The sequence below is a fragment of the Physella acuta genome, unplaced genomic scaffold (genome assembly GCF_028476545.2).
Source record: "Physella acuta isolate Inbredline_101_S28 unplaced genomic scaffold, ASM2847654v3 ptg000061l, whole genome shotgun sequence".
NCBI classification, from domain to species: Eukaryota; Metazoa; Mollusca; class Gastropoda; family Physidae; genus Physella; species Physella acuta.
The window spans coordinates 145,001-166,971 of NW_026731581.1; the positions used below are offsets into that span (position 1 = coordinate 145,001).

The following is a 21,971-nucleotide window of genomic DNA, read 5'->3' on the forward strand; positions in this document are numbered from 1 at the left end:
GAACATAGTTTATGCATGTCTTGTTTTTTAAACTGCTGTTTCAATACTGAATTATAAGTTATAGTATTGTATAACATACTTTCATTTGATAGGAATAGATTGATGAAAACATTATATTTGCTAGAGTTACTGTTATATTTAATGAAAACTATACTTGCAATTGTTACTGTGATATCGAACGAAAACGTTACTATTATAACGATGTATAACGTGATTATGGGACTGGGTGAGGGGGGGGGGGGATAAAGAAATGTGAGCAAGTAAATATTCTGTTGGCTTTGATTAGAATGAATTATTGTATTGGGAGGGGGGTTTGTCTTTTTGTGACGACAACTGACTGAAGGGAGCTAAGGCAAAAACAATGAGCAACATTTACTCCATAACAATTATTGAGGACGACTAATTTAATACATATTTGTATCATCGCTCCTCTTTAAATTATCAATGTTCTTATTAACAGAGGACCTGGGTACTGAAGCCAACATAACCCTTGTACCTGCAGGTCTTGATACACACTTGTTGACGGATGGTAACGACACGACTTGTGTTAATGTTACATCAGCAGCACTAACATGGGGTGCAGCACACTACTTCACCTGGCTTAGGATCACGTCACATCACACAGGCGAGTCACTGTAGGCTTGTATTGTTTTGTTCCGTGCAGTTTGTGTATGTAGAATAGTCAACCAGGCGAGTTACTGTGGGCTTGTATTGTGTTGTTCCCTGCAGTTTGTGTATTTAGAATAGTCAACCAGGCGAATCATCGTATCGTAAGATTGTAAATGTAATTTTTTGTTCCGTGCAGTTTTTTGTATGTGGAATAGTGTTTATTGTTAGAACAATATTTCTTCATTGCAAAAAGCGTATGTTTGGGTCATTATCTAGTTTATACTAATCCTTAAACATCTTACAGTCTGCATTAAAAATACACATTTTATTTTTCAATAGATTCAGGAAAATCTGAAATAGAACTAGAGTTGGAAAACAACAGCACTACTATAGAATGCAGCAATGTAACCACTTACACCGTCTCCAAAACAACAAGGGACATAGTCTGTCGTGCAGGGGATATAAGTGACAAGCTCATCATTAGACTACCAGCTGGTCAAGTTATCTGCTCCTTGTTTATAAGTGGAGGTAACCATTAAAGTTTCTGGTCACTTGTCTAATATACTTATCACGACACCATTCTGTATAGTGATTAATATGCCGAACGTCTCTTATATAGATATCAATGCATTAAAATGTAAACTTTACTAATAGTGATGTTGTAATCGCCAGCCTGTCTGTGTAAGTGAAGTAATAAAGAAGTATTGATATTTCAGGTCTACTGACTTCATAGATATGTTAAAATCGTGATATTTTTTCAACATTGTTAGAAATGGGAAACTTAACCCAAACCTTTAAAATGCAGGTTATGAGCCTCTCAAGATAAAATCGTGATATTTTGGGAATTATTTGAAATGCAAAACTTAGATCTATCTACACTATTTTATGCACCTCTGAAGATAAAATCTTGATATTTTGATGACGTCAATGTTAAAAAATGATCTTCGTATTTGAAATCTCAATTAAACACATAGGACAACAAACTTCCTACAGTAAGAATAAAACTATTTTTAAAAATGCGTGATTTTAAATAGAAATTAGGAAGTCGGCGTGGTCGGGTCGATTAAGCTGATGGTTGTTCATGGTTGCTGAACCGATAAGTCCGCGGGCAAAGTTCAGGTCAGCAGAAGTTGGAGGTAGTGTACGAGTCCAGCTTTCAGATTTGATCAGAGGTCGCGGTGATTCCCGAAGCGTCCTTGCATTTTTTATGAATGTCTAGGCGCTTTCTACAAACTAAGAACAGAACATGGTGTTCTCCAACAACTGTATACCAGAAGTGAGTTTTCCTTTCTGAACAAACAACTGCTCCATTGCCGTACATGGGCACCTAATGAAAATCACTACGAACCAATCACTGACCGGCATCGAAGGCTACCAATGTGCTCTGCCGGCTCGCACATAGTCAAGAGCAAATGTAGACACATTGTACAAGGAGTAATAACTGGTCTATTGGTGGTGATTCTGATCAAGACATTCAGTTTAGATTCAGCAACGATAAATGCTTTGAACTTTCAAAACCAAGTTGTAGCTGAAGATAAGTAACAAATGTGAAGTTTGTTTCAACGTAGGGCTCGTAGATAGAAAGTGAACTAAAGAACGATTTAAGAGTTCGTTAATACTGTTCTGTACAATTTAATAACTTTACAGTAAAGAAAGTTTATAAGTTACTTATGGAAAGCCGTGTTTTATATTTTTCTTAGCTCTTAAAATTTCGACCAAACAGTTTCGTTTTCCACTCCACCCGCTTTGATCATATGCTATTTTACTGCTCAGATCGCCACATAAAAATAAAGTAGCGAGAAAGGTAACGTTTTACCACGAAAAATTTGTCGCGTCATTTCCTAATAACACTAGCTGGAGAAATCATAGATTTTTCGTTACTACAATTTACTTATTTTTTATCGCTTCAATTTACGCTGGCAAAAAGCACCCCCGCCTTCGCTGCAAATGAGTATCTTCTGTGTTATAACTGTTTTATAGGTAGAAATGTGGCATTTAATCAGACTGCTGCCCAGACTAGTGATTACAGTAAATCATCCAAGGCAGGCAAGGCAGTAGACGGAAATACGGAAAGCGTATTTACAAAAGGAAGCTGTACACACACGGCGAGCACAGACAAAAATCCCTCATGGAATGTCACATTTGTTCAAGAGTCAAATATCCACACGTACGTCTTGTATAACAGGAATATAAACCAAGGTATTAATTTATTATTTCAGGTGTTTGAAAATGGATGTTAGAAAAAGACCTACTTACTTATTTATTTTAACAGGCTCATTTTTTTTAAATTGATATTATATATATATATATATATATATATATATATATATATATATATATATATATATATATATATATATATATATATATATATATATATATATATATGTGTGTGTGTGTGTGTGAGAACGCATGTCTGTTTGTCTGTCTGTCTTTTATGTTTTACTACACCTTCCAATAATCGTTGATTTTATCGAACCAGGCGCGTGGACGGCGCGCCGTGTCAATATTATAGGGTTTTCCTTAAAACAGAATGATTAACGTACACTCAAATCTTTCATACGCCACGCTCTGGTGACTGCTGGGTGGTAGTGTAAGCAAACCCCTGCTCCCACAAATATGATCCAAGAAATGTAGTGCAGGCATTGTTTACATTTAAATAACTCAATTTAAGAAAACAAGGTGACACGTCTAAGAATATAGGATTGGTAAAGCATTGATGAAACCCCTTAAAACATTTCGTCAGACTTTCTTCTAGCCTTATATTTTGATTTTGATTAAGATTTAAATCTTTAATTAGAGCGACTTCAGAATTTTTCCCTGACAAGTGGCGTAAACAAAGACCCATCTTTCACCTACACCGATAACAGTGGACAGACGAAAAGTATGTATCAGATATCCACACTGGCAAGACCAGCGTCTTATGTCAAGATATCTGCCGGTGGCCAGAAAATTCTCACTTTATGTGAGGTTTTCATTTTTGGTGGTGAGTTAATGACAGTTAATGAATCATCTCAACATTTCCTGTATTCTCACTATATGTTTGGGTAGGTCTGCTACAATGACCACCAGATGACCCTTAAGAGGTTATAATTAACTGGCTGTTAAGCTTGTGAGGGTACCGATCTCATCAGTCGTACTTTAATATGCACAAACACTTGATAGAAAGCGTGTGTGTAATATAAGTTTATTAACACATATTGTAACACACGCAATGTTGCTTCCAGAGGTTGATATCAGACTACTCAGACCACCTAGACAAGGCAATCTCTTTCTTACAATCCTTAGGCTAATTCGGTCTCACTATTGAGCCACACAGGTCATACTTTCTTACACTTTGACGATCAAGACAAGGACTAAATCTCACCTAATCCACAGCAACCAGTTTCTATACAAAACGTCACTATATTTCATACACACTAACATTCCTTTGCACTTAAAATGCCCAACTCCTAACAAATACCACTGTCCACAGTCGCTGGGACATAATTAGTGGTATTTTGTGCTTTTATATAAGTATTGCATCTGCACCTGCTTGTGATTCAATATGGATACAGTGCTCATTGGTTTCAACACTTGAACTTAGGTGTATGTCAGAGGCGTAGCGACCCTTCCCGGCGCCCGGAACAAGCTTCTTTCGATTTGCACCCCCCCCCCATCTTACTTTCCAAACTTTCAATTTGCACTCCCCTCGAACTTTTCATTTGCACCCCCCTTCAAACTTTCAATTTGGCGGCCCCATAAGGTCGGCGCCCGGGGACATATGTCCCCCCCCCCCCCGCCCCCCCCCCCTCGCTACGCCTCTGGTGTGTGTAAACGAAAAATCTAAATACTATGATTAACCAATAATGAACAAGGTACAAGTGTGTATAATTAAGAGCAATATATACGTACATATAAATATAAATAAATCAATATATATATATATATATATATATATATATATATATATATATATATATATATATATATATATATATATATATCATAGTTTTTAGAATATCAGGTATAACTACTACATACATGTCCATTTAATCAATTTAAAATTGCTCATAGACCAAATCAATAAACACCAATAAAACCAAATACATTAACAAACGTATGTTTTCAAGATTCCAACTGTGGAGGTTTGAAATACGGACCAGAATGTTCTAAAAGCTGCAACTGTTTGGATGAGGATGAAGTTTGTTTTGTTGCCACTGGAGGATGTGCTTCAGGCTGTGCTGCTGGATTTTATGGAGAAGATTGTCAGAAAGGTGAAGGGATATGCCCTAGTTGTACAATTTCGTTAATGATAAAAAAAAAAATTTGGTACAACACCAGTAGCGTAGCGAGGGGGGGGGGGGGGCGGGGGGACATATGTCCCCGGGCGTCGACCTTAGGGGGCGCCAAAATGGGTTGGAAAAATAAATTGAAAGGTTGAGGGTGGTGCAAATCGAAAGTGTGAGGGGGTGTGCAAATCGAAATCTTGAGGGGGGGGGTGCAAATCGCTACGCCTCTGTACAACACAATAACAAACAGTAGATTAAAAAAATTAAAGGGCAATACTTAAATAGGGGTTTAAAATTAAAACAGGGCAGAAGAAGTAGAGTTGATCTCTTTCTGATACAATGTCAGATGAATAAATATGGTTAGTCATATGCTCTGGCGCATTTACTTTACCTAACACGAATAGAGAATATTCTGTTATGTATGCATGAAAAATGTTTAGATATACATTTAGTTAAGTTAAAACTGTACTAATGCATGTACATTTTTTCTCAGTTTTGCTTTCAATGTTTTCAGAATGCAATAATGGAACGTGGGGCTTGAATTGTACCAAGTCCTGTGATCATTGTTTAAGTGGATCATGTGGCAAAGTTAATGGTTCATGTGTATTTGGCGAACTAGATTTTCAAAATGCTTCTTTAATTGCAAACAGTAATAATTTTTCTACAGACTAAATACTTTTGAACAAACTAAGAATCTATATATATAATTCTCTTCTGGGAGCCGTTAGAAAACAAGCTGCAAGCGCGCGCCTTGCAGTCCCCTCTCTTCCTCTCTTTCGCTACCACCCCCTCCCCCACCCCCACCCCCCCCCCTCACATGGTCAGGTGAGTTGTAGTTCACGCTAAATGTTTAGTTTGGTGACGGCTATTAGGGACAGATAATTCAGTTTAAAACTATTTTAAACTTAAAGGAGGTAACTAAGAGGAGGCTGCTTTCACGGGGGGGGGGGGGGGGGGGAGGGGGAATGGGGGTTTAGTGTTTTGAAGCAAATATTTTCAGTGTCAGCATTGGTACTGTCGAATTCACAAATTATGAATTACTGAAAAGTAGAAAAAACAACTAAATAGCGGTGTATGATACACTGCGGGTCGGCTCGTATTTCGTATTAAAAAAAAATAATTTTATAAAACAAAATATTCAACTTATATGTCAAGTTAGTAATACATTACTAGTCATTAATGTAATGTAATCACACTGACCTCATAAGGTTTTGTTTTGCTAATTATAATGTTAAATGTATCAAATGTTATATACAGAATGTGAACAGGGATGGCCAGGTGTTAACTGTAGCAAACTATGTGATGTCTGTGAAGAAAATGATTGTGCGACATGTCAAAACATATGCTATCAACGTTGTATAGATAACATAAATCAAACTAACTGTACTCAAGGTAAGAAAAATATTTTAGGCTTTTGAACTTGTTAGTGTACTTTTCTTATACATATTTATATTTAAAATATATTGAAGCGTTTTTGTAGTCATTGATTTCTTACAAAACCAGCAAAATTTCAATTCATTGAAATTATGCTTTGAACTGTTTAAAACTATAGTCAGTTAGGTACCACTTCAATTTTTTTTAAAATACTCAATAAATAAGAACGTCTAATCTTGTATTATTTCAATATAAATGTTGATTAAAATGTTTTGATCTAAGTTGTCATAACAATGCAAATTCCTGTTTGTATAAAATTATATTCTTGCAAGGTATACTAACATTGTAAATATCCTCTTATTTGCTATTTTTCAGACTGTGATGATGGTAGGCCTACATGCAGCTTTCTAGATTAGAGGAAAAAAATAGCCTAGAGTATTATTTAGCCAATTATTTAATGTTTTTTTTTTAATTTAAAAAAAATGCATTGACATCTTGTTTGAATTATTTTATAAAGTGTATTAGTATTTTTCGATGTTGAAGTTAGTCAAACTTCAGAAATGAACATCTTTTATTTAATGTAGCAGTAGCTAAAATATTTTTTTCAATTAGTTTTAAGAACGGGAAACTGGTTCCTGGGGTGTAATATTCCTCTACCTGCACACATTATATGAAATCTGCATGTAGTAATTTACATAGGAGCTGCAACCTGAAATAATTTAAGCAACATTTTTTAGCGCAATTTCCATTCTGGAAAATTGCGTTTATTAACTCCTCTTTTCTGGGAATGTGTGTCCGGGCTTTAAGTCGTATCTCCTCCTCAACGAAGCAATATCGATGACTAGTTCCAAAAGCAATTATGTTAAGCAAGTTACGAGGATGAACATAGGCCATAAAAATTCCGGGTTTCTTTCATGGATTTCCCGGAAAAGCCAAAAAACCTCAAAAAAATGCATTTTTTGGCCCATATCTCGGCAACCAGACCACTTAGCGACTTGAAACATGTACCAATCGATTCCTGCTATAATTTAGAACAATATTGCCGAAGAAAGTTTTCAAAAATATCCTTTCGTTCGGTCACAAAAAATTTTTTGAATTAATTAAAATTTGGACCGAATTAGTAGGCATTTTATCCAACCACACCACACGCGTCATCAAGTTCAATAGCTGCGCCATCACGTTCAATGGCTGCGACATCACGTTCCGTAGCTAGGCGCGCAATGGTTTTTAGTTATGTTACTCTATTGTAAATAAAACATGTAAAATACTGAAATTTTTTTAAATAAAAAACGTTTTAATAACTAACCAATGGTTTTACTAACCCTGCTCTTGGTTTACGCTACGACATAGCTATTTTTAGATAATATAAAGAAATTGCGCTAAAATTGTCACTAGACTTTTTTTAATTACTTGTTTTAAGTTCTTAAAATATTTTTTTAAACAGCTTGTGAAATTGGAAAATGGGGTGAAAATTGTAACAAAAGCTGCGACAACTGTTTAAATAATTTATGTGACAGTGTGAATGGCTCTTGTCTATATGGCTGTCTTGGTTTTGATGACCCACCAGCTTGCATAAACGGTACAAGTATATTGTATTTAATGTATGTGGTTAAAGACACTGACACATTTTTTTTTTCTTTGCAATATATTTAACTTGATTTCAAGCCAATCAGAATTTTAAATAGCTAACTAAAAGGTGTGACAATAATTTTTTATTTTGTTAAATTTAAGAATGTGAAGATGGAAAATGGGGTGAAAATTGCACCAAAAACTGTTCAAACTGTAAAGATAATTTATGTGACAAGGTAAATGGTTCTTGTACTGATGCCTGCATTGGGTATGATAACCCACCAGAATGTAACCAAAGTAAGTACTTCACAAACTTAAAGTTACAATACATTTTTCTAGTTTTATAAAGTTACACTAAGAGGCAAAACACATTAAAATAACCAATGTTGCATACCACATGTGCTTAAATATTGTTTTATTATTTCAAGATTGCAACACTGGATCATGGGGTGTAAATTGTTCATCTACCTGCACAAACTGTATGAACTCATCATGTAGCAGTATAGATGGGAGCTGTGAGCTTGGATGTCTTGGCTACAGTGACCCACCTCTGTGTAGAGCTGGTGAGATTATTTTGCTAAACTTAATTTAATTTCTGTTGATTTTTTTAACATTCTCAATTCGTTGACTGTTTTAATAATTAAATAATTAAACCAACAATATTTTATTTTTTATTTCTTAAATATTTTTTTCAACTAGCTTGTAAAACTGGAAAATGGGGTGAAAATTGCATCAACAGATGTTCAAACTGTAAAGATAATTTATGTGACAATGTAAATGGTTCTTGTACTGATGCCTGCCTTGGGTATGATAACCCACCAGCATGTAACCAAAGTAAGTACTTCACAAACTATAAATTACAAAACATTTTATTAGTTTTATCATGTTTCATTCTGCGGCAATGCAAATTAAATTAATGATTGCTTAAAGAATTTTGAAACAAAATTATAGCATCTTACTTAAGCTTAAATATTGTGTTATTCATTCAAGAATGTCAATCAGGATCCTGGGGAGTAAATTGTTCCTCTACCTGTACTAACTGTATGAACTCATCATGTAGCAGTATAGATGGGATCTGTGAGCTTGGATGTATTGGCTACAGTGACCCACCTCTGTGTAGAGCTGGTGAGAGTTTTTTGCTGATCCAACAACATCATTTTGTTGTTATGCAAATATTATTTTAACAATTCAAGTTTCAACACTTTTAAATATTATTTTAGCTAAAAACTGAAGCTAAGATGACAGTTATTATTTTATTTAACAGATTGTGATATTGGAAAATGGGGTGAAAATTGTAACAAAACCTGCAATAACTGTTTAAATAGTTCCTGCGATAGAGTAAATGGCTCTTGTCTAAAAGGTTGTCTTGGTTTTGATAACCCACCTGATTGCAATAAAGGTAAAAATATAAAATAAAAATACAACTCGTGTTTTTTTTTAATGATGCACCAGATTGAAAAAAAGGTACAATTATTTTGCGTCTATTATTCTTAACAACTCTCTAATCTTTAAATACAAAATATATTCAATATTTTTTTAACTTCAAAAGCTTTTGATCAATTTTAGGATGTGAAGAAGGTGACTGGGGTGAAAATTGCTCCAAAAGTTGTACGAACTGTAAAGATAATTTATGTGACAAAGTGAATGGTTCTTGTAGTCTTGGCTGCCTTGGGTATGTGAACCCACCTGAATGTAGTCAAGGTAAAAAAAAATTTTTTTTTTTTTTTTTTTATAATGATGGCTAAGCTCAATTCAATTTTTTGTTTTTTTATGACAAAAGACTATGAAGTACATTATTTAATGTAAGCAATATTGATACGTAATATAATAACATTATATCATATAACGTTTGCTAATTTAATTTATGTTCATATCAAAGAAAGTGAACCAGGATCCTAGAATGTAAGTTGTTCCTCTACCTGTACAAAATGTGTCAACACTTACTGTGACAGTAAATGGGAGCTGTGACATTGGATGTGTTAGCTACAGTGACCCGACTTTAAATTCTAAAGCTTTCAAGTTTTAAAACATTTGTATTTACAATCTGATAGTTTTAATTAATTCAATTTTTTTCAACAGCTTTAACAGTAACAAAAAAATATTTTTTTTTTACACTTAGCTTGTGATCATGGAAAATGGGGTGAAAATTGTACCAATAAATGCAACAATTGTGTAAATAACTCCTGTGACAGTGTGAATGGCCATTGCGTAAAAGGCTGTCTTGGTTATTATAACTATCCAGTGTGCAATAAAGGTGAACTTATTCATTTTATATTTGAGTATATTTTTGTTTGTATTACTAAAAAAAATAATTTATCAAATTTTTAAATGCTGAGCGAATATAATTTGTCGTAATTAAACTTCAAAGAATGTGAATCAGGATCCTGGGGTGTAAATTGTTCCTCTACCTGCACAAACTGTGTGAACTCATCATGTAGCAGTATAGATGGGAGCTGTGAGCTTGGATGTCTTGGCTACAGTGACCCACCTTTGTGTACAGATGATGATTGTATTTTGCTATTCCAACAACATCTATTTGTCAATATTATTTTAACCATTCAAGTTACAGTAAATTTATATACTATTTTAGGTAAAAGCTGAAACTATTTAAACAGTAATAATTTTATTAAACAGATTGTAAGATTGGAAAATGGGGTGTAAATTGTTCATCTACCTGTACTAACTGTATGAACTCATCATGTAGCAGTATAAATGGGAGCTGTGAGCTTGGATGTATTGGCTACAGTGACCCACCTCAGTGTACAGTTGGTGAGATGTTTTTTTTTATCTAAAATACATTTTGATGTGTTGTTTTGAAATTGAAAAATTTTATGTTGTTTTATAAATTAAATAATTCAAACAACAAATTTTCTTTTACATCTTGAGACTAGTTTTTATTATTTTCAAACAGCTTGTGAAAGAGGAAAATGGGGTGAAAATTGTAACAAAACCTGCAACAACTGTTTAAATAGTTCCTGTGACAGAGTGAATGGATCTTGTCTAAATGGCTGTCTTGGTTTTGATAACCCACCTGATTGCAATAAAGGTAAACATTTAAAATAAATATACTACTATTGTTTTCATTATGAGTTAAAAACAATCCCACTTAACAAATATTGAATAAGCATCAAAATATATACTTAAAAATAGTTTAATCTTGTTTTATTATGATTTTAAAGTAAATATTGAGAGTTAAAGGAAATGTTGTAAATCATAGAAATATACAAGTAATAGACATTTAAAGAATAATTTCCTTTAATATACGTCTTTGAATTAATTGGGTATTCTAACTTCCAAATTCATAATGCAGAGTTGGAAAATGGGGTACAAATTGTACAATAACTTATAAAAGCTATATTCAAAAAAATATTTTAATACTAAACACTGTATTATTTATTCATACAATTAAGATTTAAATGCTCTCATTTTCAAAAGAGCTGCTCTAATTATTTATGTAAGTGCTACAGCAATTCTCTAAATTGTAATTAAAGTAATGTTTAATGTTGATAAATATAAGACATCTTTAAAGGCAATAAAAATCTGGCATGTTTGCTGTGTACAGTTTATCTAAAGATCTGCGATATTTTGTCTGATTAAATGCATATTAATTAATTGTTATAAAAACTAGCTACTTGTTGTACTTAAATTTTAGAATGTAATGAATCCCACTATGGTTTGAACTGTGAAGAAAGATGTAGCAACTACTGCACAAATCAGATTTGTGAGCCCATAGATGGCTACTGTATCACATGTATAGAGGGGAATCAAGGCGTGTACTGCAACGAATGTAGGTTTACATACATTTGCTATATTTATTATACATTAACATCATTATAGTTTTATACAAATATTCTCATCAACTTTTTAAACATTTAAGCTGTTGCTTCATATACGTTTTTTTTTACCGACATCATGGTAAGGATAGAAACCAAAATCGATTGCATTTCTTTTTTTTACAATGTTTCATGGTCATTACAACAACACATAGATCTACTTATAATCGTTATTTTTGCGTTTTATTCAACGAGTCCGATCTAGTTTAAATACTGGATGATTAGTGTGATGTAAATTTGCCTTTTGTATAATTGTTTTTGTCCTAATTGCTGAGAATATCGAGCGGAACATCATAAGGTGAGAAATAAGTTAATACTAATCTATTTATTTTGAATACACTCATACTTGTTACAAAATATAGAAAATAAAATATTACGTCTTACTGAACTAGACACTCGTGTGATTAATTTAAAAAAATAAACGCATCACAACAGTTAACTCATTAAAAACTAACCCACCGTGTAAGAGCATCGTAGCCATTTAAAAACAAACGCTTTTTTTTTTCGAAAATTATTTTCTAGGCTAGAGATTAATTTTATAATTAAAATTGGTATCGAACTAAAGATAAGTAAATGTAGTTTTTTTTTTTTAAATTATTAAGTCATCTTGAACAATTTTGAAGTTTAACTTCTTAGGAGCCACCCTAGCAGTGTTTTTTCCAGACTGTTTTCTCCTAGGGATGTGGGGGGGGGGGGGGGGAGCACTTTATATTTTCAGGGGGGTGGGCGGACACTGGTAAAATTATGTTTTCTATATAAATTCTATTTCGCTCGGGGCGGCGGTAGACTTTTTCGGGGGCGAGGTGTCCCCACCACCCCCCGAAGAGATGCCTGGAAGAAACTCTGCACCCTAAAGAGCTACCCTCTTAAATTATGTACACTTTATAGATTCAGGTAATATAAACACATAAATTGCCTACAAATATATATTATCTAAATCTTTATTTGACAGCATGTGATAAAAGCTTCTATGGCCAAAACTGTTCATTAAATTGTAGCAGCAACTGCACAGGAAAACAATGTCACCCGATAACTGGCCACTGTGCAACGTGCATTCCTGGCAGGGAGGGCCAATTTTGTAATCAAAGTAAGCTCATTCTTATAGAGGTCAAAGTAAGTTTATTATAATGACTGTCCGAATAATCTTATTCTTAACTTAAGACAGTATTTGATATCCTGCATTTTATTACAAATGTACCATACTTATTCCTGACTATTTGTTTATACTTTACTTTTGTTTTCATGTGTGATCAATATGAGATACTTGCCATTAGGTTGTGAACACGGCTACTTTGGTAAAGGTTGTAGTGAGGGATGTAGTACACACTGTGCTGGGGATGGCGGATGTGACAGTGTTACTGGTGACTGTCTACACAACTGCACTGTTGGTTTCTTACAACCAAAGTGCACTAGTTGTAAGTTGCTTTATTTATTCCTCACTAGATTATTATAGGCCTACTCATCAGAAATATTTCATAAAAAATATTTTTACACAATTTAAACTTCTTGCTTCTGAAACTATTCAGCACAAGAATTCATAGTTTTTACTAATAAATTTAATTGTTATTTTGTTAAGCACTCTAATATTTCAAGTTTTAGTTTGTATTGAAAGGTTTTTGCAAAACAGCATGTTAAAAAAAACTAAAATTTAAAATCCCATTGCTAGAAGTTATTTTTACTTTCCCTAAACAAAGGATATGGTGTGTTACTTGAATTATATCATCTTGTAAAATCTTTCAAAACTACTGTATCAATTGTGTAAGATTACAAAATAAGTTTTACCAAGCCCATGCATGTTAAAATTGTTCATTGCATTTTTAAAATTAGCCTGTATTGGAAATACATGGGGCTATGACTGTAAAGAAAACTGCAGCATTTACTGTAATGGAATGAATGGCACAAACAGCTGTAATCATACAACAGGAGAATGTTTAGATGGATGTTTGCCTGACAGAGAAGATCCTCACTGTTTAACACGTAATGTATTTAGTCCTATCAAGTTTTATCAAGTTTTATCAAGTTTTATCAAGTTTTATCAAGTTTTATCAAGTTTTATCAAGTTTTATCAAGTTTTATCAAGTTTTATCAAGTTTTATCAAGTTTTATCCAGTTTTAGGGCTTGTCCAAATGATAAATCACAATATTTTATTTGGCATAAACTATCATCATGCAAAAAATTAAAAATAAATCACATGTCTCCCCCCCTTCATCACTTATATACATCTCAGAGAGCTCAGTCCAACCCACTCACTTTACAAATACAAATGACAATTTTTTTATAACTTTTCTCCCACAAAAAAACAAAAAAAAATAATATAACAGCCTATCACCTATCAAACATTGTCACAAAAGTCTGAACTTGATTCAATATCTCATAAAAATAATTTCTTCTTCTTGCTAATTTCTACCATTTTGTTTTATTCCTGATAACTTTTGTTGAATGTGCACAGTGAGATCTGATAACGGTTCACTTACTTCTGGAATTGTCATCTTCATATTGTGTTTCTTCACTGCTATTGCTGTAACATCTGGTGGATTTATATTTTTAAGGTATTTACATCTTTTTTCAAACTTTTATACTATAATTAATGAAACTATTTTTAATAAGATCCAAGTTATGACTAAATCAGTAACTAAGGCCTGTCCAATATTTAAAAATTATCAAGTCAAAAGTAAAAGGTCAGTTTAGATTTAATGAGCTTCTACTTCTACACAATCTGTTACATAATATTTGAAAACATTTTAGCTATGGGTCACACTATTCTCTTAATTCACATTTACATCAAGTTTATATCCACTGGTTTTTATAAATATTTATTTCACACACACAGAAACCGCAGAAAAAGAAAGAAAGAAACCACTGAATCCCTTGCCTTAGTTGATACAGCACATAATAAAACAAAACAAGGTTGAGTATAAAATAAATAAAATGTAAAATAAATGTGATTACAGATAATGCATCATTCAGTATAAGTTCAGAATTGTATGCAGAATTATATTTTTATTTAAAGGTAAAGCACGCAATAAAAGAAAACAGAAAAGAAAACAACATTATGTCAACGTGAATCTTCATCTAGAAAATATATCCATACCAATCAAAGACTTAAATTCTTTTATTTTGTCTCATGACAGCAGCTTCTACTTGGAACAATTTACTGTAAGAAAATAGCTGAAATTAGTCATTGCCCTTTAGCTTATGTAAATACATTATAAGAATAGATAAATTATCTCAGTAAAACAACAATAATAATTTCATTAGTTATAGCAATATGCTCAAAAAAATTCTGTCTCTTAATTAAACATGTTATGGTACAAAATGTTTGATCATATTAATTGAAAAAAGAATAAATGTTTCCAGAAAATACCAGATCCAATGGGTGCCACAATGGAGGCAGCTCATCATGAAGATAATAAATTGAAAAACAGATACAAAAACGTGTCTCCTTGTAAGAAACTTTAAAATTATCCCATTATGATTTAAAGTATATTTTGTAAGTAGTCTTTTGATTTAGCTGAGCATGTTTTTAAAGCTAGTGTAATAGGTAATTAATTTAAAAGCAGTCTAAACAAAGAATTCCAATACTGTCTGTACAAATATAGATGACCACTCTAGAGTCTATCTGGAAACTGACACAAATCAAAATGACGGAGATTACATAAATGCTTCATATATTGCAGTAAGTTTTGATACTAAGACTATTGTCAAGATGTTGTCGTATGAGGTGTTTACATTATAGTTGAACTCTTGGAGTTTCAAAGTTTAAAGATATTTTAGATATAAATATATATATATATATATATATATATATATATATATATATATATATATATATATATATATATATATATATACATATATATATATATATATATATTTATATTAATCTGTCTCTCATGATGACTTTATATTGGATTTCTACAAACACATAACATATTTTTGTTCACTATCAAAATTACTACATATATAAATTAGAGGTTTTACTGTACTGGAGATGTAAAAAAAATCAATTATTTGCTTACAGGATCACAAAAATAACCGAAGGTTTATTGCTTCTCAAGGTCAATTTGTTTTTAATATTTCCTTTTTACCTTCTGAGCCACCAGTTTTAGTAGTATTGTTCAATAAAATAAAACATGTAGTCCAACATACAATTTTATTTAATATCTTTTATTATTATGTTTCTATCCAAGTAATAAAATATGTATAGCAAATAATACATACTTTGTATATAACAAGATAGTGCTCATTTATATTACAGGACCAACTTTGTCAACACTACATGATTTTCTGAGAATGTTACTTGAACAGAGGGTTGAAATTGTTGTTATGTTGACGAACTTAATAGAAGAACAAAAAGTAAGGATGTATTAAAGTTAATATTATTATTTATTTTTTCAATTTATCGACAGATTTTTTTTTAGATAAATGTGAACTAGTCTACATATTTTAATACTCATACTTCCAACTGGTTTTAAAGAATCAAATCATAATTAGAGGTGTAAGTACTATAAAAATGATTCTTTTTTAGACAAAGTGTGACAGGTACTGGCCAGAGGATGAAACAATGATTGTAAATGACATTCATGTTAAGTTGATATCCATTGAAGTTTTTACAGACTACACAATTAGGTCCTTAAAATTAGCTAGGGTGAGTACTAACACTAGCAAGTAGCTTCAAATGTTGTAGTATTGAATAAACCATCGCATTTAAAATTACCACTGTATTTTAAATTGTATTAAATATTATATACTTGCTCATTCGAGAAAATATATTAAAAAATATTTGTATTTTTATTTACTTTATTTACTTAAATATGGCATAATCTAAAATTTAAAAATATAATTGTAAGCAATCTATGATGCTTTTGAAATTGTTACCTATAAACAAAGAATACAATCTATTTAGAAAGGAAAACCATCCCACCACTTAAAGCATTTTCACTACACATCATGGCCTGACAGAGGTGTCCCATCAACACCCTGGGCACTGATTGACTTCTTGTATAAAGTGGATGTCAACTCTACAGAAAAGCCAATTGTAGTTCATTGCAGGTGACAGAGTGTGTCAATAGTATAGATTTTATATACAATAATTAATTTCAGGCTTTGGGTCTTAAAATTGATATTTTTAGATAATTTTGGAACAATATTTAGTATGCTAGGCTAGTAAATTACTATAATTTGGACATTTTTGATTTAACTTTAAATAATTAGATGTTTGTAATTTTGTTTACTTAAGAAATATTTTATAGATTTTATTTGAAGTTGTACATTTCAGTGGACTAAGGACTAATTTAGAATTTTTTTTACCCTATCAGTGCTGGTGTTGGCCGTACTGGAACATTTATTGCACTACATAATCTAACAGAGCAGGCTAAAGAGACTGGGAGTGTGGATTTCTTTAAGACACTCGTCAAGCTTAGACAGGATAGGATGATGATGGTTCAGATGCCTGTAGGATTTAATTCTGGAGTTACTGCATAAAACAGAATTATGTTTAATATGTGAAGTTAATGTATAAAATAGTGGCAGCATTTATCTGTAGTGGTATTGTATAAGATATTGCAAGTAATATTTACAAGTGAAACTACACATATACCATAAGATTTGTATCATTTTTTTCATTATGTTTTCCACATCTTTTGAATATCTATTGCAGCAACAGTATGAATTTCTACACAAAGCTGCACACGTTGCCATTGCGTGCAGTGGGACTACAGTCAAAGCTGATGACCTTTCAACTTTTGTACAAATGTTGGCAGACATTACAGAACTAGCTAAGGAATTTCATGTAAAACATTTTTCAAAATTTTAATCTGAGCTAGAGTAAAATGAGGTTAACATTACATTTAGATTAACTTTTGTTTGTTTTTTAATAATGTTTTTTCATAGTATCTACAACAGTTCTGTTTACATTTTTTTTAAAAAGTATATTCAATTATTGATGCTTTAGTGCTAGATTTAATGTAGGAACTTATTAAGGGGAGCTCAACCGTAAATGAAATCACGCTCTTTTTGAAGAATTTACCTCCCCTACCTATACGTCACATCTCAGCATATACCCTACCCCTCGAAATAGCAGTTGTTTTTTGTTGGGGGGGGGGGGGTGTGGAGGGGGCTACATCGATTTATTTTCAAAAAAGTTACTGATATTGGTGTAAACAGAGTGCATAAAACAATTTCTAATATAATTTACAAAACCAGTTTCCTAGAACTCAAAATAACGGCTAAATTTCAGCTTCTATTATATGTTTTTAAAAATACTTTAATGTAACATAACACTTTCTATATCCACACCCTCATCAAATATCATTACAAAATTCCAACCCCCACCCCCTTCTCCACTTTAGTGATGTTATTTACAAACGAATCCTAGGCCTAATTATTTAAATTACAATGTACTGCATTAACTTAACGAACTCGTGAACAATTCAGTTATTATTTGCTTTTATTTAATTAGACATTAACAAAAGTTGTTCAAGACTTAAATAAACTTGAAGGAACAGAAGGTGAAGAAAATATTTATGAAAATAATGAAATACAGATAAAAAGCAGATTCCCTTCTATAGCTGCAAGTAAGTAAAACAACATCACTGATTGATGTATAATTAATGTGAAATTAAATAATTTATAGTATTTCATGAGAAAGTTTCTGTTAAATATTTTATGTGCTCTGTTTTTTAATTTAAGTGATATATTCAAATTTACTATGCAGTTTTTTCCCCTTAGCCTTATGCTCTCAAATAATTGTTAGATCATTTGCCTCTTTGTTTTCACTGATGTTAGTCAGAACCAATCAGAGTTCATTAGATGCAGGAGTGTTGTAATAAAACAACATCTAGGAAGGAATGGAACTCAAGACATTTAGTGCATATTGTTTACCTATAGGCTACATATTATAGTCATACACATTTTTCCCACTAATATACATGAAAGTATTCACAATAAAATTTGTAATATTCTTAGCCTCACTAACTTAAATGTATTGATATTTAAATTCACATATATATCAAATGTAAATTTAAAAGGCTCTATTATCCAATAATAAGTGTCTAGTTTTACCTACATTGTCATTATTCTTATTCTCTGTCCAGAGTCAAAAATTTCTCATTCTCCCTCCACAGAGCCCTGTCACAGAGCAGTGTTAACAGATGAGCCTACAGAAACAATCGAGTACATCAATGCTGTTCTTATCCCAGTAATAATTATATATTACTATGAGTAAACTCAAGTTTTTTAACACATTTTTTAAAACAAATTATATGAATCAATTTTTATAGACTGTTCCATGGACACGTTTTTATTCTGCCATAGATTAACCATTAAAGTAACAATGTTACTGTTTCTAAACTAGTGTTACACAACAAGAAGCAGTAACATCCTGACTCAGCTCCCTCTGCCAGCAACTGTGGCTGACTTCTGGAAACTGATCACACACTACGAGGTACAGCTGATTGTATCGTTTGAGTTGGATCAAGTCTCACAAGATGAGGTAAAACATTTACAAGCATGTCTGAACTAATCAACATGTATTTGTTAATCATATGATCCCATTAGCCTTTTACATGATAGTTCCCTGTCAGACATTCAATGGGTAGTTTTTTCTTATTTCTTTGTTATAGATCTAGATTTAATACTTTTGGTATAATGTTAATCCTATCCTATGCTATACCTCATATATTTTATGCATTACTATTGACGCTAGTTTCTAAAATATTAGTTAATCTAGAAAAAGTTAGTTTTTTAGTGAAATTTTTAGAAAACCATAACTTTTTTAAAACAAAGTTTTAAAGTTGTATTTATGTAAGTCTAAAGTACTTTTCTTATTTTTTCAGTCTATAGGCAAATTTTTGCCATCAGATGGAGAGGACTCCCTAGTGGTTTCCATGTTTAAAATAATGACAGGACAAGTGAAGAAAGGAGCATGCTGGGAGGAACAAAATATTACACTACTAAAGAGCTGCAGCACATCAGCTGTAAGAATTTCAAGATTTTTAAACTTTCACTTTATCTGTAAATACAATTTACTTAGAAGATAGTTGGTAACAATTAATTATTGAATTAGAACATTTTAAAATTTTGTAGCACTTTTTTAATATAATTTTTTTATTTGAGTTTTATTCCAGTTAGCAGCTCAGTATAATATTATTGAAAATAACAATGTTAGGTCTGCTTCAAAAAAGAAAAAAAAAATGGTAGAAAATTTAAATCAATGCAGTGAATTTGAAAAAATACAATTCTTTTTTCACCAGGAGCTTGAAGAGCAAACGGTGAAACTTCTGAGCACCAAATGCACTGATATGAAACCCAAAGACTGGCTTGCATTCATCAGGAGAATTAAGAAACATAAATCACAAACTGATGGTACCATTGTATACATGTGCAGGCGAGTTATCTTATCCCAAATGAAAAATTGTTTTTAGTGTGTAAACACATTTTTTCTTATCAATATTTTTTAGATTAATATATTTTTGCAAATTGAAATTCAACAACACACATGGATATATAATGGGGGGGGGGGGTGCAATTTTAACCTAAAACAGTCTGTCAATGATTAAAGTAAAATAATAAATAAAGTAAAATGCTGCTTTTGTGTACATCCCATTAAATCATAACATCCAAGCTAAAGAACTTTTTATTAGTGTACACCAGGTTACATCATAACATTCAAGTTAAAAAGAAAAACTTCTTGTTGGTAATGCTAGTGCCTCTAAACAAAATAAAAAGCAGTGAAAAGATAAACCTAAAAGAAAGGAAATTTGTGGAATAAAGTGGTCGAATAGTAGTGTTTGACTACATGCCCTAAGGACTTATGTTCAGATAGCGGCCTGGACTTGGGACTTTAGTACATCCTTGAGTCCACCCAGCTCTTATAGGTACCTGATAGGTGGAGGAAAGTAAAGGCCAAAATGAAAACAAATTTTAGCTCCATCTGCCCTATGGATCTTTATGTACTAAAGGAGAGCTTTAAAAATCAATAAATGCATGCAAATGATATTTTCCTTAATATCAAAACACTGCACATTTAGGAATGGAGCCAAGTACAGTGGATTAGCATGTGTTCTGGGTCTTTTAATAGACAGAATAGAAAAGGATCAAAGCCTAACAGTCCCAATCATTGTTGGTGCAATAAAATCTATTCGACCTGAAGTGATTTCCACCTTTGTAAGTTAAAATAACTATAACTTTTTATTTTCTGCACAACAGATTCCACATTGTTGTTGTAAATATACAATATTTCTTTCTCTTGTTTTAATCTCATTTTTGCATGATTAATAATAATTTATTTTTATTTTCTGTTTTTTATTTTGGGTTATACCTTTGGCTTTTAAGAATTGACTGCTGTTTATTTTTTTTCTTTGAGAATCGTCATTTTTATTTGAATCTCTGCTAACAGTACTATCTTTGTTTTTACAAATGATATTTGTTTCAGGATCAATACCGGCTTCTCTATCAAGTTTTGGCCTTACATTGCAACACAACTTGTCTTAATGAAGGAGATACATCTGGATCTCTAGAAAACTTGGATAAGATAATGTGCAATGACAGCATTTATGCTAATGCTGAGACTAACAATGTTTCATAACAGATATGCTTATACATGTGCCTACAAACACAAACTAATAAACAGATTTCTAGATTTTTCAACATGTATACAATCATTACTATAATAGAAATAGAAATGAAATGAATTTATTTTAATTTTATAATTAAAGTTTGCCAAGAATGTTTTAAATAAAATGTTGTAATTTACTTCAATTCATTATTGTACTTGTTCAATTTGCAAAATTCATTTTATAACAGCTTAAAGAACTTCATTAACCATTTGCCTACCCAAAATTTAATATTTTTTTTTACGATTTTAAAAAGTATAGTGCAATAAGATAATGTCAAGAACTATAAGATGGTTCAGTTCTGAATAGACCCAACTATATTATAAAATGAATAGCAATAAAATAAATGCAAAATTACTATTACAGTATAACGTATTCATTGTTGTGTCCTTGTCTTCTTTATATATTTAATTTTTTTGTAATTATACGTTTTAAAAATAAAACGTATTGCTTAATTAAAATAAATCACTGAGAAATAAAATTCGTTAATATTACACGTCTTGTTCATTATTTAATACTTCGTGTCTTTAAGATATTTAGCATGTTCATTTTTAAATAGCCTCCTAATTCAAATTTGTTGTAAATTATTATCACATTCATTTAATTATTCAAAAGTGTATCTTAAAGGTCGTAAATACCAACTTTACACTCCTAGCAGAAGTGAGGGAGGGAGGTTGATTCAGACAATTGACAAGTGGCG

General features: G+C 31.8%; 1 protein-coding gene and 1 long non-coding RNA gene across 3 annotated transcripts in view; both read left to right on the top strand.

Annotated features, from left to right (window-relative positions):
• The window catches only part of LOC131949211 (uncharacterized), a 3,432-nt gene extending 2,813 nt beyond the window's left edge, over positions 1-619 (top strand). The window contains exon 4 of the long non-coding RNA XR_009388133.1: positions 461-619. This is a non-coding gene — a long non-coding RNA (uncharacterized LOC131949211). The remainder of the gene's footprint in view (positions 1-460) is intronic.
• Positions 620-3,326: 2,707 nt separating this feature from the next.
• LOC131949110 (multiple epidermal growth factor-like domains protein 10) lies at positions 3,327-21,738 on the top strand. Of its 2 annotated transcripts, XM_059310874.1 has the most exons (37): positions 3,327-3,595; positions 4,722-4,865; positions 5,395-5,529; positions 6,138-6,272; positions 6,630-6,641; positions 7,699-7,833; positions 7,986-8,120; positions 8,252-8,386; positions 8,523-8,657; positions 8,814-8,948; positions 9,088-9,222; positions 9,390-9,524; positions 9,943-10,077; positions 10,458-10,592; positions 10,735-10,869; positions 11,476-11,610; positions 12,609-12,743; positions 12,931-13,071; positions 13,484-13,633; positions 14,107-14,206; positions 14,488-14,564; positions 14,668-14,813; positions 15,015-15,102; positions 15,257-15,333; positions 15,679-15,715; positions 15,916-16,013; positions 16,186-16,305; positions 16,564-16,709; positions 16,976-17,111; positions 17,317-17,448; positions 18,118-18,232; positions 18,782-18,855; positions 19,012-19,149; positions 19,493-19,633; positions 19,910-20,043; positions 20,687-20,822; positions 21,091-21,738. In XM_059310874.1, the coding sequence occupies exons 1-37, from the start codon at positions 3,496-3,498 to the stop codon at positions 21,241-21,243; spliced, it is 4,485 nt and encodes a 1,494-aa protein (XP_059166857.1). In that variant the 5' UTR covers positions 3,327-3,495; the 3' UTR covers positions 21,244-21,738. The 2 variants fall into 2 exon arrangements, with proteins under 2 accessions (XP_059166857.1, XP_059166864.1); XM_059310881.1 differs by lacking the exon at positions 5,395-5,529.
• The last annotated feature ends 233 nt before the right edge of the window (positions 21,739-21,971 follow it).

Bases quoted from the DNA above. Each gene is read 5' to 3' on its own strand.
- LOC131949110 (XM_059310874.1), top strand. From the start codon at position 3,496: ATGTATCAGATATCCACACTGGCAAGACCAGCGTCTTATGTCAAGATA. The intron at 13,072-13,483 runs GTAAGTTGCTTT...TTTTAAAATTAG, and splicing joins ACAACCAAAGTGCACTAGTT to CCTGTATTGGAAATACATGG. The intron at 17,449-18,117 runs GTAAAACATTTT...TTATTTAATTAG, and splicing joins AACTAGCTAAGGAATTTCAT to ACATTAACAAAAGTTGTTCA.